This window comes from Cicer arietinum, chromosome 4 (genome assembly GCF_000331145.2).
Source record: "Cicer arietinum cultivar CDC Frontier isolate Library 1 chromosome 4, Cicar.CDCFrontier_v2.0, whole genome shotgun sequence".
Taxonomy (NCBI): Eukaryota; Viridiplantae; Streptophyta; class Magnoliopsida; order Fabales; family Fabaceae; genus Cicer; species Cicer arietinum.
In genome coordinates this window covers 65,779,895-65,794,231 of record NC_021163.2, presented here as the reverse complement: position 1 = coordinate 65,794,231, position 14,337 = coordinate 65,779,895, and the positions used below count along the sequence as shown (strand labels likewise).

The window sequence follows — 14,337 nt, the reverse complement described above, 5'->3', positions numbered from 1 at the left end:
TTTATTGATTGTTCAAATATATGTCGATGACATTATATTTGGATCCACAAATGAAAAAATGTGTGAAGAATTCTCAAATCTCATGCAAAGCGAGTTTGAGATGAGTATGATGGGGGAATTAAAATTCTTCCTTGGTTTACAAATCAAACAACGAGAGGATGGTATTTTTATCTCACAAGAAAAATACACCAAAGATTTGCTCAAAAAATACAACATGAGTTCTGCCAAGAGTATGGGAACTCCAATGCACCCATCCTCCTCACTCCACAAAGATGATGAAGGAACTCCTATTTCTGAAAAGGAATACAGAGGGATGATAGGATCCTTGTTGTATTTAACAGCAAGCAGACCGGACATAGTCTTTGCAGTCGGTCTTTGTGCAAGGTTTCAATCCTCTCCTAAAGAATCTCATCTCACAGCTGTAAAAAGGACTTTTAGATACCTTGTTGGCACTATAAATCTGGGAATTTGGTACAAGAAATGTTCCAATCTTGACCTTATAGCTTATTGTGATGTCGACTACGCGGGAGACAAAGTTGAAAGAAAAAGCACAAGTGGTGCATGCCAATTTCTTGGTAAATCCCTAATAAGTTGGTCATGCAAAAAACAGTACCATTGCTCTTTCAACCACTGAAGCAGAGTATGTATCAGCCGCCCAATGTTGCTCACAACAGCTCTGGATAAAAAATCAGCTTGAGGATTACTCGCTAAGGTACGCAAAAATTCCCATCCTCTGTGATAATACAAGTGCAATAAATCTTTCTAAAAAGGCAACTTGAAACAAGCGATAAAAAGATCTGATCCTCGGACTGAGTATGACAGTCCTATGTCATAAAGTGGTTTTTTCTCTCTTGTCCACATCACCTCAAAAGATGAAGCCAACCTAGACCTTAAAGACTTCGAAAAATGCAGCTCAGAAACAGCCTTGCACTCTGATTAAAGTGAAAAAGCTAGGACATGTCAAGATCAAAGACTATGCTGCAAGAGGATGGTTCTGCCTAAGCCTAACAAGCTGAGTGGCAGTTCTGTAATTTTGATGAAAACCTTGGATCCTTTGATAATGAGCTCCAACGGTCATCAAAGGCTTGGATCTCTATAAAATGCATACAAGCTCTCCATTGGAAGACACACAACACACTTGCATAAAAAGATCAAGCATCTTAAAGCTTTCAAGAAGCAAATCACATCTTCCCTTATTACTTTCTTTGATCCTACACTATATCTTTGTATATCTTTTAAGAAAGTATTAAGTATCAATCACTCTCATTCTACTTTGTAATTTCCTAGTGAGTGAAGCTTGGAAATATTTGGAAATTGATTGTAAGCTTGGTGAAGCTTGATAATACACAGTTGTAATCATCCTCGGGTTGAGGATTGATCTGTTTGAAAGTTAGTGAAATCTCACAAGGGTGTGAGGACTGGACGTAGCCATCTTTGAGTGAACCAGTATTAAATTGTGTGTGTGTCCCTCATATTCTGCTCCTACTTTTTTACTCAGCTTAGATCTAACGATTTAAAAATCCCATCCTCGAGCTAGCCATCCTCTGCAAGAGGATAGTTTTTAAAACACTTAAAAATTGTTTTTAACAGCAAAATCCCTATTCAACCCCCTCTTCTAGTGATATTTAGCTACAACAGTAAGCACGCGCCTCTCTCTCTCATTGGACAGTACGCGCGGCGCATGCCTCCGTATTTCACGCCATGCATTTAATGTAGAACGGCTACTTGTCTAATCCATCATCACACTAGGTCTCTAGGATACGGCGCATTAATTGTTTCTGTCCCCTTCACGTTTCCTCACGTTCCCTCACGGTTACTCACACGATCTCATCGTTCTTTTCCCATCCTCTTCATTTTCTTTCATCAACCTTTTGCCCAGAAAACCTTTCATCACTCAACAGTTTCTTCCCTCACCTTCCTGCATCAATGGCACGAATCAAAATGACTGTAAAACGCAAAAAATCCTGCCAAGAACCTGAGAAAAACCAAGATGTCTACTCAAGCACTGAGTCAGATTATAATGAAGGAAACCAATCTGAAGAAACTTCCATGAACACCATTTCTTCATCTCAACCATCCAAAAGCTCCACTCCTCCAAAAATCGTCAAAAAATCCTCCTCCTCCACTCCTTCCAGGCGCTCCTCCAGAATCATGTCTGGAGCCGTTTCGACCAAAAAGGCAACCCCTCAGGACAACACGATTCATGTCATCAACTCTGATGATTCAGAGACCACTCCTCCTGTTGAACCAGCACAACAACCTCCTCCTGCAAAATCAGTTTCCAAAACTCCAACTCCCAAAAAGAACAAACCACATTCATCATCCACAAAAATTTCTGCAAACACTTCATTGTTTGATTCGGACGAAGTAGAATCGGTCTACACTTCAAAATGGCAACACAAGTCAGTGGTAAATGGAAAAATCATTGACCTTGTTGATATTAAACAAGGAGGATTCAACATTGAAGAAATGTTTGAACAACTTGGCTGGACCTCATTCTTCAAAATCAATGAACCACAGTACCCTCGTCTAGTAAGGGCCTTCTATGCCGCTTCAAAAGGATCTAAAGGCATGACTAATTTCAGTATGGTACTGAAAGGGGTTCATATGGAAATTAATCCCACCACTTTATGTCAAATACTTGATATACGTGATGAAGGAGCCCACTGCCTATCTGAGACATGGTATTCACAATGTGTCATCACTAGGACCTCTGTGCTTCAAAACACCCTCATCAAACCTCCTAAACCATTGGTGGCCTCCAACCTCGTCCCCTTGTGTCGCATCCTTCACAATATCTGTGTCCACTCCATCACTCCCCGGGCTGGCAGTTTTGAGAAAGTCACAGAAATGGATCTGATGATTATTCATCATGTGATTACTGGTACTCCTCTTCATTTGGGTCATGTTATTTTCCCCTTCATGCTGAATGCTGTTGTATTGGGACGATCTACTCCCTATGGGATGATTTTAACAAAAATATTCAAATTTTTCAAAATCCCACTTGAGGATGAACATTCCATCTACTTCAACAACACTTTTTCTATGAAGAACATTAAACAGATGAAGATTCAAAATGATGACCGTCCTACCTCAAAGAAAAGAAAAACTCGTCCTTCCTCTGTTTCTCAAAACTCTAAAGATGAACCACCTCATCCTCCACCTGAGGATACACTATCACCACTACCAACCTCTCCACTGCGTAACTCTCCTGATCCTACTCCTTCTCCTGCCTCACCTGTCCCCACAACAACTCAGTCTACACCAATCCACAAACTGACTCCACTTCGTGAAGCCGATCCTATCCCTGAGGATGCCTCAAAATCAACTTCTCCTCAACATATGGAAGATGGTGAGGAGTTATACTTTGATCTGAATCTATCTTATCCTCCATCTCCTACAGATGTGCCTATGGCTTCTCCTCCCACTGAGCTAGTGGATGAAGATGTAATCCATCCACCAGATTTTTTGCAACAAATTCCTCCTGCTGCAAACTTTGACAAAACTGCTCAACCTCTCCCTGAGGTTACAGGTTTGTTTAGTTCCCTTGACTCCTTCTTTACTTCCACAACTCATAACCAGTCAAAGGACAAGGCTGGGAGCTCTCAGAATAAGAGTTCCAGTGTGAATGATCAGCCTAAAGGCTCGGTTCCTAGCACAAGGATTGGGGATAACAAGAAGAAGATGAAACTCCTCAAATTAATTAGGAAAGACCAGAAGAAAATTCTTCAGCGCTTCACTCATTTTCAGAACTCCTTGGTTCAATTTGGGCTCATTCTTGAATGGGTTACCAAACACTTGGTTCCTACTATTGCTCCTGGAGATCATCCTCCTGAGCTACCAGCCCAGCCAAACTCTGATGTTCCTTCTCCCTCATCCTCATCAGATGAACCAGCCTCCTCAGATTAAATATGTTGTGATTTCTTTTTGCTGCTGCCAAATTCAGGGGGAGAATGATTATGTTTTTATGTTATGTCCTCTGTTTAGTGATTATGTTAAAACTGTTGTGGTATTGTTGTGTTGCTTATGAACCCATGTTTATGCTTTGTTGAACAACTCTTTAAATTATTATCTAATTATCATGATGTCATTTGTATGATTAGAATCATGTTATTTCAACACTTTGGCATACATCTAGGGGGAGTAATGATTTTTAGTTTTAAAAATTATTACACATATAATTGAGGGGGAGCATAAACATTTTATCTTTGTCTTATTTAAAATCATAATCTAAAGAATTTTGTCATCATCAAAAAGGGGGAGATTGTTGAGACAAAATCTCTCAAATGATTTTAATGATAACAAAATTACTTAAGAGATTATGATTGTGGTTAATGACTAACATGTGCTCTTGAGTGTATTCATTTAAGATAATAGGTTATTAATCATTAAGGCAAAAAGAAGGAAAAAGTGATTTTGGCCTGAGGATGGAAAACCCTCGTGAGGGTGGAAATTGCTGCAAGCGCGAGGATGGAAATTGTTGCAAGTTGAAAAACTCCAGATCAGGACAATCTGATTTCTCACCAGAATAATTGTGTTTATTCAATTGTATAACAATGTCAAACATGAATAAACAAATCATTCAAAAGTAAGAGTCAAAAGGTCAAAAGAAAAATGTGAATATGGCTAGATCTAGTATGTAAAGGATAGGCTAGCAAAAGTGAAAGCAACCTATCAAGCATGTGCAAAGGTCAAAATCTGAATATTTAATGAGCTTGCACGTTTTAATTCATAAGGAAGTCAAGTTAGCAAAAGGCAACTTGAAACAAGCCAAAAATGGAAGATCACATGTTGCTGCCAAATCTGATCCTCGGACTGAGTATGACAGTCCTATGTCATAAAGTGGCTTTTCTCTCTTGTCCACATCACCTCAAAAGATGAAGCCAACCTAGACCTTAAAGACTTCGAAAAATGCAGCTCAGAAACAGCCTTGCACTCTGATTAAAGTGAAAAAGCAAGGACATGTCAAGATCAAAGCTATGATGCAAGAGGATGGGTTCTGCCTAAGCCTAACAAGCTGAGTGGCAGTTCTGTAATTTTGATGAAAACCTTGGATCCTTTGAAAATGAGCTCCAACGGTCATCAAGGGCTTGGATCTCTATAAAATGCATACAAGCTCTCCATTGGAAGACACACAACACACTTGCATAAAAAGATCAAGCATCTTAAAGCTTTCAAGAAGCAAATCACATCCTCCCTTATTACTTTCTTTGATCCTACACTATATCTTTGTATATCTTTTGAGAAAGTATTAAGTATCAATCACTCTCATTCTACTTTGTAATTTCCTAGTGAGTGAAGCTTGGAAATATTTGGAAATTGATTGTAAGCTTGGTGAAGCTTGATAATACACAGTTGTAATCATCCTCGGGTTGAGGATTGATCTGTTTTGAAAGTTAGTGAAATCTCACAAGGGTGTGAGGACTGGACGTAGCCATCTTTGGGTGAACCAGTATAAAATTGTGTGTGTGTCCCTCATATTCTGCTCCTACTCTTTTACTACCAAAACCCTAATCCCGAAACCCCCAAACTAGAAACCTGAAACTCTAACCACGAAAGCATAAACCCAAAAACCAAAACCTGAAACCCTAAATCCTACACCCGAAACCCCAAACCCTAAACCCTATCGCCATAAACCATAACACCCTAATAAAATAGATATATCAAATAAAATAATATTTAAATCCTTATTTGACAATTCTATTTTATTATATGTTATTATTATCTTTGTTATATAGTAATAAAATAGAGTTGTCAAATAAAATAATAGTTAAATATTTATTTGACAACATATAATTAAATACAATTTTCAAATAAAGTAATAATTACATCTTTATTTAACAACTCTATTTTATTATGTGTTATATTTTCTTCGTTTTGTAGTTATATTTTCCAACAAAAATTATTCTTAAACCCTAAATCCTATATCCTAAACCCTAAACTCAAAACCTGGAACCTAAAACGCTAAATCCAAAACCCGAAACCCCATACTCTAAACCCTAACACCATAAACCATAACACCTTAATAAAATAGAGATATCAAATAAAGTAATAATTACATCTATATTTGACAATTCTATTTTATTGTATGTTATTATTATATTCGTTATATAGTTGTATTTCATAACAAAAATAATAATAACATATAATAAAATATAATTTTCAAATTAAGTAATATTTACATCTTTATTTGACAACTCTGTTTTATTATATATTGTTAGAGGAATGTACCGTGCACCCCTACAGTTTTACCTCCCACCCCCCATATTTTTGTATTGACCAATCTACCCTTTTTTATCTTATATAAAATTTTTCAACAAATTTACCACACTCTTTTCTCACCCCCACTTTCGAAAGTTATCCAAAAAAATTTACTATTCGAAAGTTTTAAACTTTTGAAACAACCAGAGGTGATATTTCAACAATATTTTTGAAACTTTTGTCAAAAAACCGAAGTTTCGAAATGCAATTTTTCCAGAAAACCAAAACTTTCGAAACTTTGGTTGAAGTTGAAACTTTTGAGGCTTTAGTTTGATGAAACTTTTGAAGGTTTCGTTAAATTCGAAACTTCCAAAACACAAACTTTCGGAACTTTTGTTGAAGATGAAAGTTCCGAAACGTAAGTTTCCAGAACTTTCGAAGGTTTTCATCAATTTGAAACATTCGAAGTTACACAGGTTCGAAAGTTTCGAGAAATGCAAAAGTTTCGAAAATTTCAATTTTTTTTTAAATTTATTATTATTTATACATATTATTATTTATATTTATTATTATTATATTTATATTTATATTTATATTTATTACTATTTTTTAAATTAGGTATGAGTACAGTTGAGGTTCCTGCCTCAAGAAATAGAATAGATTCTACCGACAAATTCATCACTGACCAGGTATTAATATTACTGATAATCCATCACGGATAAATTTTTTATTATAACTATATATTTGATGTTTTATTTGAAATATATTTTGTAGGTATTTCCTTCACGAGAAGCTGTGTTTGAATGGGCAAAAACCATTGGAAGAGAAAATGGAATTTTAATTGTTACCATTCGTTCAGATTAAGCAACCGAAAAGAGGGGAAGAAAAGACAAATTGATTTTGGGATGCGAAAGAGGTGGAAAATATAAATCAAAATCAAAATCAACAGTAACTTGTTCTCATAAAGAAAATTGTTCGTTTACTCTCAGATGTATACCGTTAAGTGTCGGTGAAGGATGGAAAATTAGTGTTCGTTGTGGAACACACAATCATGATCTACTTGATATTGTAACTAGTCATTCTTATTTGGGGCGTTTAAATGAAGAAGAGAGGAAATTTGTCAACGACATGACAAAGTATTAGTTTGCCACCAGATTCATTCTAAATGCTTTGAAAGAGATAAATAAACCTAATCTGACAATTCCAAGTCAAATATATATAGCAAAGAGTTCTTATCGATCATCATTGAGAGGTTCGTACATAGAAATACAGCATCTGTTGAAGTTCATACAACAAGAAAATTATGTGTATTGGACAAGAAGACGGGAGAATTCTGATGTTGTGAGAGATTTATTTTGGACGCATACTAATTGTATAAAGTTGTTAAACACAATTCATTTTGTTTTGATATGTGATAGCACTTACAAAACTAATAGATATCGGTTACCACTACTTGAAATTGTCGGTGTCACATCTACTAGTTTGACATTTTCTGTTGGGTTTGCTTATTTGGAACAACAGCCACAAGATAACTTCATCTGGGCATTTGAAAAGGTACGAAAGTTGTTCAAATCTGAGACTTTAATTTCTAAAGTTATCGTGACTGATAGAGATCTTGCCATGATGAATGCGATTAGTGTTGTGTTTCCTACTTCAATACATTTGCTATGTGTAACAACCATTTAAAAATAAATAACTAGTTTATTTGTTAAATTAATAAGAAAAAATAAATAACTAGTTTATTTGTTAAAGTAATAAGAAAAAAAGGCATTATTGTAATATTTGGACAAATGAAGGGTAATGGCATAATTTCACCTATACATCTCAAATTAAGTTGTTTTCTCACTTCGTAAAACACGATCCGTTTCTTCTTTTTCTCACCGATACCTTTCTTCTTGTTACTGTCATTCATCCTCCCAATCTTCATCTTCAACCTCTCATTTTCCTTCATTTTTCAAATCAGTTAAACCAAAAGCTTTTAAACAATCTTTAAACTTGCATGTATCATCTGTTCATAACCATATTCAGGAAGCAGCAAGGGATAATAAACCAAAAATGAAGAACTTGAGTCGAAGTGGAAATTCATGAAAAAGGGAGCTCAACAATCAATCTAATTAGAACGTCTTCTCCCTTATCACAAACAGTGAGTCACTACAAGAAAATAGCTGTATACCTACGGAAATTTACCCACGGATCTTAGTTCGTAGGTAAATTATTTAATATCTACGGAAAAACTGTGAGTAAATATGTTATTTAATAAATTAATTTTTATTGATTGGATTCCACGGGTAATCCGTAGGTAAAATTAAAAATATCCGTGGGTAAAATTAAAAAAAAAAGCTACACTACTTAAACTACCAAAATTTCTTCGTATTTTATTTTACCACTGATTCTCCGTAGGTAAATGAAAAAAATAATATTAAATTGTCTACGGATTATCCGAGGGTATAGTTAAAGTGAAATTTTATTAACTATTTTCTTTTATTTTATACGAAATCAAAAACTTATTCTAACAAAACAAAAATAACTTAGACCTTTTCCTCTCTCTCTCTCAAAAACACAGACTTCGCAAAACTCACTCTCACCAGCAAAACCCTTTCCTTGGCTCGCGCCGCCGCCGGTCAGAGCTTTCCGAACACCGATCAGAGCTCTCTGGCCGCCACTTCAAAGTCTCATGTACAGGTTCTCTCTTTCTCTATGTAGTTGTGTCATTCACTATCTCTCTCTTGTTCGTTCTCTCTAGTTCACTCTCTATTTCACTCTCGTTCGTGTCGTTATCTTGTTTGCTCTCTCTAATTTGTTCTATTTTCATGATTATTTGTTGTGTAAATGAATGTTTATTAATTTATTTGCAAACCCTAACTCGTTTGCTCTCTCTTATGCTTCAATTTGTTCATGCCTTAATCTATTTATGTTTTAATTTAATATTTCTCATCAATATTTTTCCTTTAGTGAGTCCAGTTTGACTATGCCATGTTCTAATTTAGGATTCTTTTTATTTATGCTTTAATTTATTTATTGCATACTTAAGTTTCTGCACAAACAATTGCTACTACTCTGTTGTGTTTGGTTTGGTACTATTACTGTTATTCTTTTTATTCATGAAATATGGCAGTTCCTTTTGGTTTGTTACTATTGTTGTGTTGTGTTTGGTTTGGTACTATTGCGGTGTTTGGTACAAATGATAAGATTTTGCTTATTATCAAGGGCATAGACGAATGACAATAAAGTAGCCAGGTAAAGAGGCTTATTATCAAGGTTGAATGCACAAATATAGCAAAGGGTCCAAGTTCCAAATGTGCGTCCATGAACTTCACTCACTGCAACAAATGATAAACTCTTATCAGTTCCCATAATTCTGCAATGCATATTGGAATAACATTTGAAATTACACAGAAGAACGCCCAAAGAAATGCAGCAAACCAACTTTGCTAAGCCATTGTGATGTGAGGTACTGTCAATGCCATATAGCAGGCTTTGGTAGTGTAGTTGAAAAGGAAAAATGCTAATTATTTATTTTACTCTATTATCGATGGTTTGATTTTGATACTGCTTTATTTTACGCTACTATCCATAATATTACCTAAAACAAAAACTCAAATCAACCAAACCATAAAAGGTGAGTGCTCCTTTTGTTTTTAATTAATTCAGTCCTCGCTTATAAGGGTATTGCATAAGCATTTGCTGCTTCCAACAAGAGATCTAAAAGGATTCAAATTCCAAATTTCCAATTTCTCTCACTACATGCATATATTGGAACATTGTACCATACAGAACTCAATCTAGTGAATTGAAACTTGAAAGCTCATAGTGATCATAGATTTCTTGATGCAATCCAAATATAATATGCATCTTTTAACCAATGCAACAGATTCAATGCCAGTTTAATGTTAGAATCGCTTCGTGGGAAGAGGATGATGTTTGTCGGCGACTCCATTAACCGGGGTCAGTATGTCTCTTTGATATGCCTTCTCCATCAACTCATTCCCCAACATGCCAAATCCATCTTGTAATGGAGCAACCATGGAGGAATTAGAAGAGAAAAGAGGAGCCCAAGTATATGCTCTAAATTGCTTTTATGCTAGTTCATCCTTTATATTAACAAGATGGCCTAATGACTATGTCTTGTGTCGTGCAGGTAGTAGCAAAGCTTCATGCAATTCTTAGGCCATATCTTTTGCGTAGAATGAAGTCTGATGTTGAGCTAATGTTGCCACGGAAAAAAGAGATCATTGTATATGCTAACATGACTGAGCATCAGAAGAGCTTGCAGGAACATTTAATTAATGAGACACTAGGGAAATATTTGAATGACAAACTTTCAATTGGTAAATTTTTTTCGTAATTTTTTCATTTGAAAGAAAGGGATAGTGCTATTGCAAATTACATACCGTCACCCTCAATTTCTGTGTATAAATTGTATTATGTACTACTACTTACTGATTTAATGCAGGACGCTCTGTGACAAAGCTCAATAATTTGGTTCTTCAACTTAGGAAAGTCTGTAACCATCCTGACCTCCTAGAATCGGCTTTTGATCGTTCATGTAAGTACCGTGTTATTTGATAGGTTTACTGATTTCATGACCCGTGATACTTAAACTATGCTGAAATTTGCTTTCTTGATAGATTTTTATCCTCCTGTGAATGAGATCATTGAACAATGTGGAAAATTCCATTTGCTCAACCGATTGTTGGAACGGCTATTTGCACGAAATCACAAAGTAAACTTTACAGTGTTGTTTTTGTGCCTGTGCTTCCTTTTATACTGCCAAGTTGTTAGAGATAACTCATTGGCCTTTGCCTTTGCCAATTTCTATTAGGTTCTGATCTTCAGTCAGTGGACTAGAGTGTTGGATATAATGGATTATTATTTCAGTGAAAAAGGCTTCGAAGTTTGCAGGATTGATGGTTCAGTGAAACTGGAGGATAGGAAACGGCAGGTATGCACCAATGCATGGATAACACCTCTCTGATAAGATAATTGGTTTTTTTTCTTTCTGATCTGTGCTTTTGTTATTGTGTTTTGCTTTAGGTTTAAATAAGATAATTAGTTTATAATGCATAACCCTTCATGATCTTCAAAGTCATAAATCATATTGATAATTAAGAAATGGTATTTTTAATTTTAAATATGTGTTAGAAGTAGGTCTCCTATCGTGAAAAATACACCTAAAAGCTTAGAGTAGATTTTTGTAGTAGTTTGCAAGTTACAACTCCACATAGGCATGAGAGATTTTTGTTGTCTTCTTAATCACAACACTAATTGAAGAGGCTAAATTTTTTAATGTTTTGTTTATTCTCATTCTGCCTATGAGCAGATCCAGGACTTCAATGATACAAACAGCAATTGCCGAATCTTCCTTCTTTCTACTAGGGCTGGTGGATTGGGAATTAACCTCACTGCAGCTGACACTTGCATTCTTTATGACAGTGATTGGGTACTTTTGACTTTTCCTGTTTGGCATTTATCTATTTGCTTCACAACATTTAACTTAAACTATGCTTACGACTTCATTGTACTACAGAATCCTCAAATGGATTTACAGGCCATGGATAGATGTCATAGAATCGGTCAAACAAAGCATGTTCATGTTTACAGGCTCGCAACTGCTCAATCAGTAGAGGTACTTGGAAATTATGTATATAATAAGTACAATTGTAAACGACATATGACTGGTAGCTTATTATATTGAGATGGATATGACATGGTCTGTTTACAGGGTCGAATGTTAAAAAGAGCTTTCAACAAGTTGAAGCTTGAGCATGTGGTGATAGAGAAAGGACAGTTTCATCAAGAGCGTACAAAGCCTGCCATTGTGGATGAGATGGAGGTTTGTATGGTAGCAGTAGCATGCTAACGATTTCTAAATTTTTCTGTTCTATCGTCTTGTGTATAAATAGATTTGTTGTCAATATGCTCCATTATTCCAATGATTTTGAAAGTGTGGTTTTGGTTGACAACTCAGTATTTCTATGGCCAATTTTATTAACTGTTTTGGATTGCCTTAATACAAACCTTTTAATTGATCAATTAACTCCAAGATTTACTGGAAATATGAAGAGGACAATAAAAAATCTAGCACTAGCATAATGTCTACTGAAATTTTTAGATGTCATAGGCTTGGCTGAAATTTTTAGGCTTGGCTCATTTAAAGATGAAGCAAAAGAGATTGTTGAGATGTCAACAGTGGAAGCCTATCGCATGGCTATGAAAAGTGTGGTTAGATGGGTGAGAATGAACATGAAACCTAACAAGACTAGAGTCTTCTTCACTAGCATGTCACCTTCTCATGGAAGGCAAGTTTAGTATAATCCATCACAATTTTTTTTGGTTTTTTATAAGCTACAATTTAGTACGATAACTATGTTTCAATCAGGGTTGGGGGTTGGATAGTTCAACAGGTTTGAACTAAGGGTTAAAGGATCTTGATTCAAATTGAATGACAAAAAACATATGTAACCAATAAAATTATTCCAATACAGGAGCATAGAATTACCCACGGATAATTCATGGATAAAATTACCCACGGACAATTCATGGATAAAATTATCAATATCAAATATAAAATAGTAGACTTTGTCACGGATGGTCCATGGGTAATGTAACTTATGACCTTTCCGTCGTTAACTAGGCAAATCTATGAGTAATGTTACCCACGGAGACTCAGTGGGTCATATTACCCACGGACAATCCCTAAATAAGTGTGTCCCACGGCTTGTCCGTCGGTAAATATTTTCCTACGAGCGATTTAGCTAGGAACTCATGTCCATGGGTAATCCGTGGGTAATTTTACGTTACCTATGGACAGTCCGTGGGTAAAGATAAAATTTGTCGTAGGTAATAACAGTTTTTCTTGTAGTGAGTTCCTATCATTCTTCATTTAAGAAATTTCAGACTTGTGTATGCATGTTAGTTTTGAGAAGTTTTTGTTGAAGTTTCTTTCAATTAGATTGTTAAGAAATGTTTTAGGTGCACGCATTTGGTTTTATTTACTAATGGATAGAAAATTCTATTTTTTTTTATCCCAAATATTCAAAGCACGAGAGATGTTTGATGCGATAACGGCTGCAGTAGCTTCGTGGTATTTAAGTTTGGTTTTCTAAATAAAAACAAAACTATGTAAACAAGTCTTAAAATCAGATTTTTCATGAATTATTGATTTCGAAGTTTGAGATGAGACCAACTATGTTGTGTTTATAGGTGAGTTCTTTTTATTAAAGGGTTTTTGTTGTTGTTGTTACGAATTTCATTTTCTGGAGTTGTTGAAAATAAGTTAGAACGTAGGCTGTTGTTTATGGTTGTGATATTTGTGAATGAATTATGTATTAGGAAAAATTTAATTGTATGTGTATCACTACATTTAAGGTGATTTTGCTTGTCGAGCACAATTTATGCTCGTTACCGTTGTTGTTGCCTCTGATGTGTGTTTGTGAAATTGTGTTATGTTACGCTAATTTCGTTTAGAATAATGATTTTAGGTGCTGAAATTTTTGAGTAAACTATTTTGGATTATTACAGATTAGGAGAATTAGAGTGCGATGAAATGAAATTAAGCATATAGGTGTTTTTTTAAAACTGCATTCAAATGATTTTTTTCATGACTTTTATGTTGTTATTAATTTCATGACTTTTATATGTTTACTCTTTTTCATGACTTTGATGTATTACTAATTTTATGACTCCAATGTTGCTTTTATATTCCTGACTATAATTTTTATTTGGAATTAAGGACTTGGATTAAATTATTATGAGTTTCGTATATCACCTAAAGTTATTTATAACTGTTATGAATGAATAATGCATTTTATATATGACATAACAAGTGCACTTTATACAAAATATTTCAAGTTTTGTACAATATCATTAATCACATCATGCATGGCCTTACTCACAGTGGGACATTTAGGTTATTCCAGGCATGGAATAATAGGTAAAGGAGAACAATCAGGACGCTGATTGGGGTTTGGCTAGACCACCTTTACCAATCAGGACTCAATATCTTGGTGACCCACACTAAGATATTGGGCGACTTTTTCCTTATTCCAAAGGAAAAGATTTGAGGTCATGCATATGTTGTTTAAAATAATATATATATATATATATATATATATATATATATATATATAGACATGT

The 14,337-nt window shown here is 35.0% G+C and overlaps 1 protein-coding gene across 1 annotated transcript; it reads left to right on the top strand.

Moving 5' to 3' along the window:
• Window positions 1-10,365: 10,365 nt before the first annotated feature.
• Window positions 10,366-12,076, top strand: LOC101515116 (ATP-dependent DNA helicase DDM1-like). Its single transcript, XM_027334118.2, has 7 exons — window positions 10,366-10,529; window positions 10,655-10,747; window positions 10,830-10,924; window positions 11,024-11,143; window positions 11,522-11,641; window positions 11,729-11,827; window positions 11,924-12,076. The coding sequence occupies exons 1-7, from the start codon at window positions 10,388-10,390 to the stop codon at window positions 12,059-12,061; spliced, it is 807 nt and encodes a 268-aa protein (XP_027189919.1). The 5' UTR covers window positions 10,366-10,387; the 3' UTR covers window positions 12,062-12,076.
• Window positions 12,077-14,337: the final 2,261 nt, after the last annotated feature.

Bases quoted from the DNA above. Each gene is read 5' to 3' on its own strand.
- LOC101515116 (XM_027334118.2), top strand. From the start codon at position 10,388: ATGAAGTCTGATGTTGAGCTAATGTTGCCACGGAAAAAAGAGATCATT. The intron at 10,748-10,829 runs GTAAGTACCGTG...CTTTCTTGATAG, and splicing joins ATCGGCTTTTGATCGTTCAT to ATTTTTATCCTCCTGTGAAT. The intron at 10,925-11,023 runs GTAAACTTTACA...AATTTCTATTAG, and splicing joins TATTTGCACGAAATCACAAA to GTTCTGATCTTCAGTCAGTG.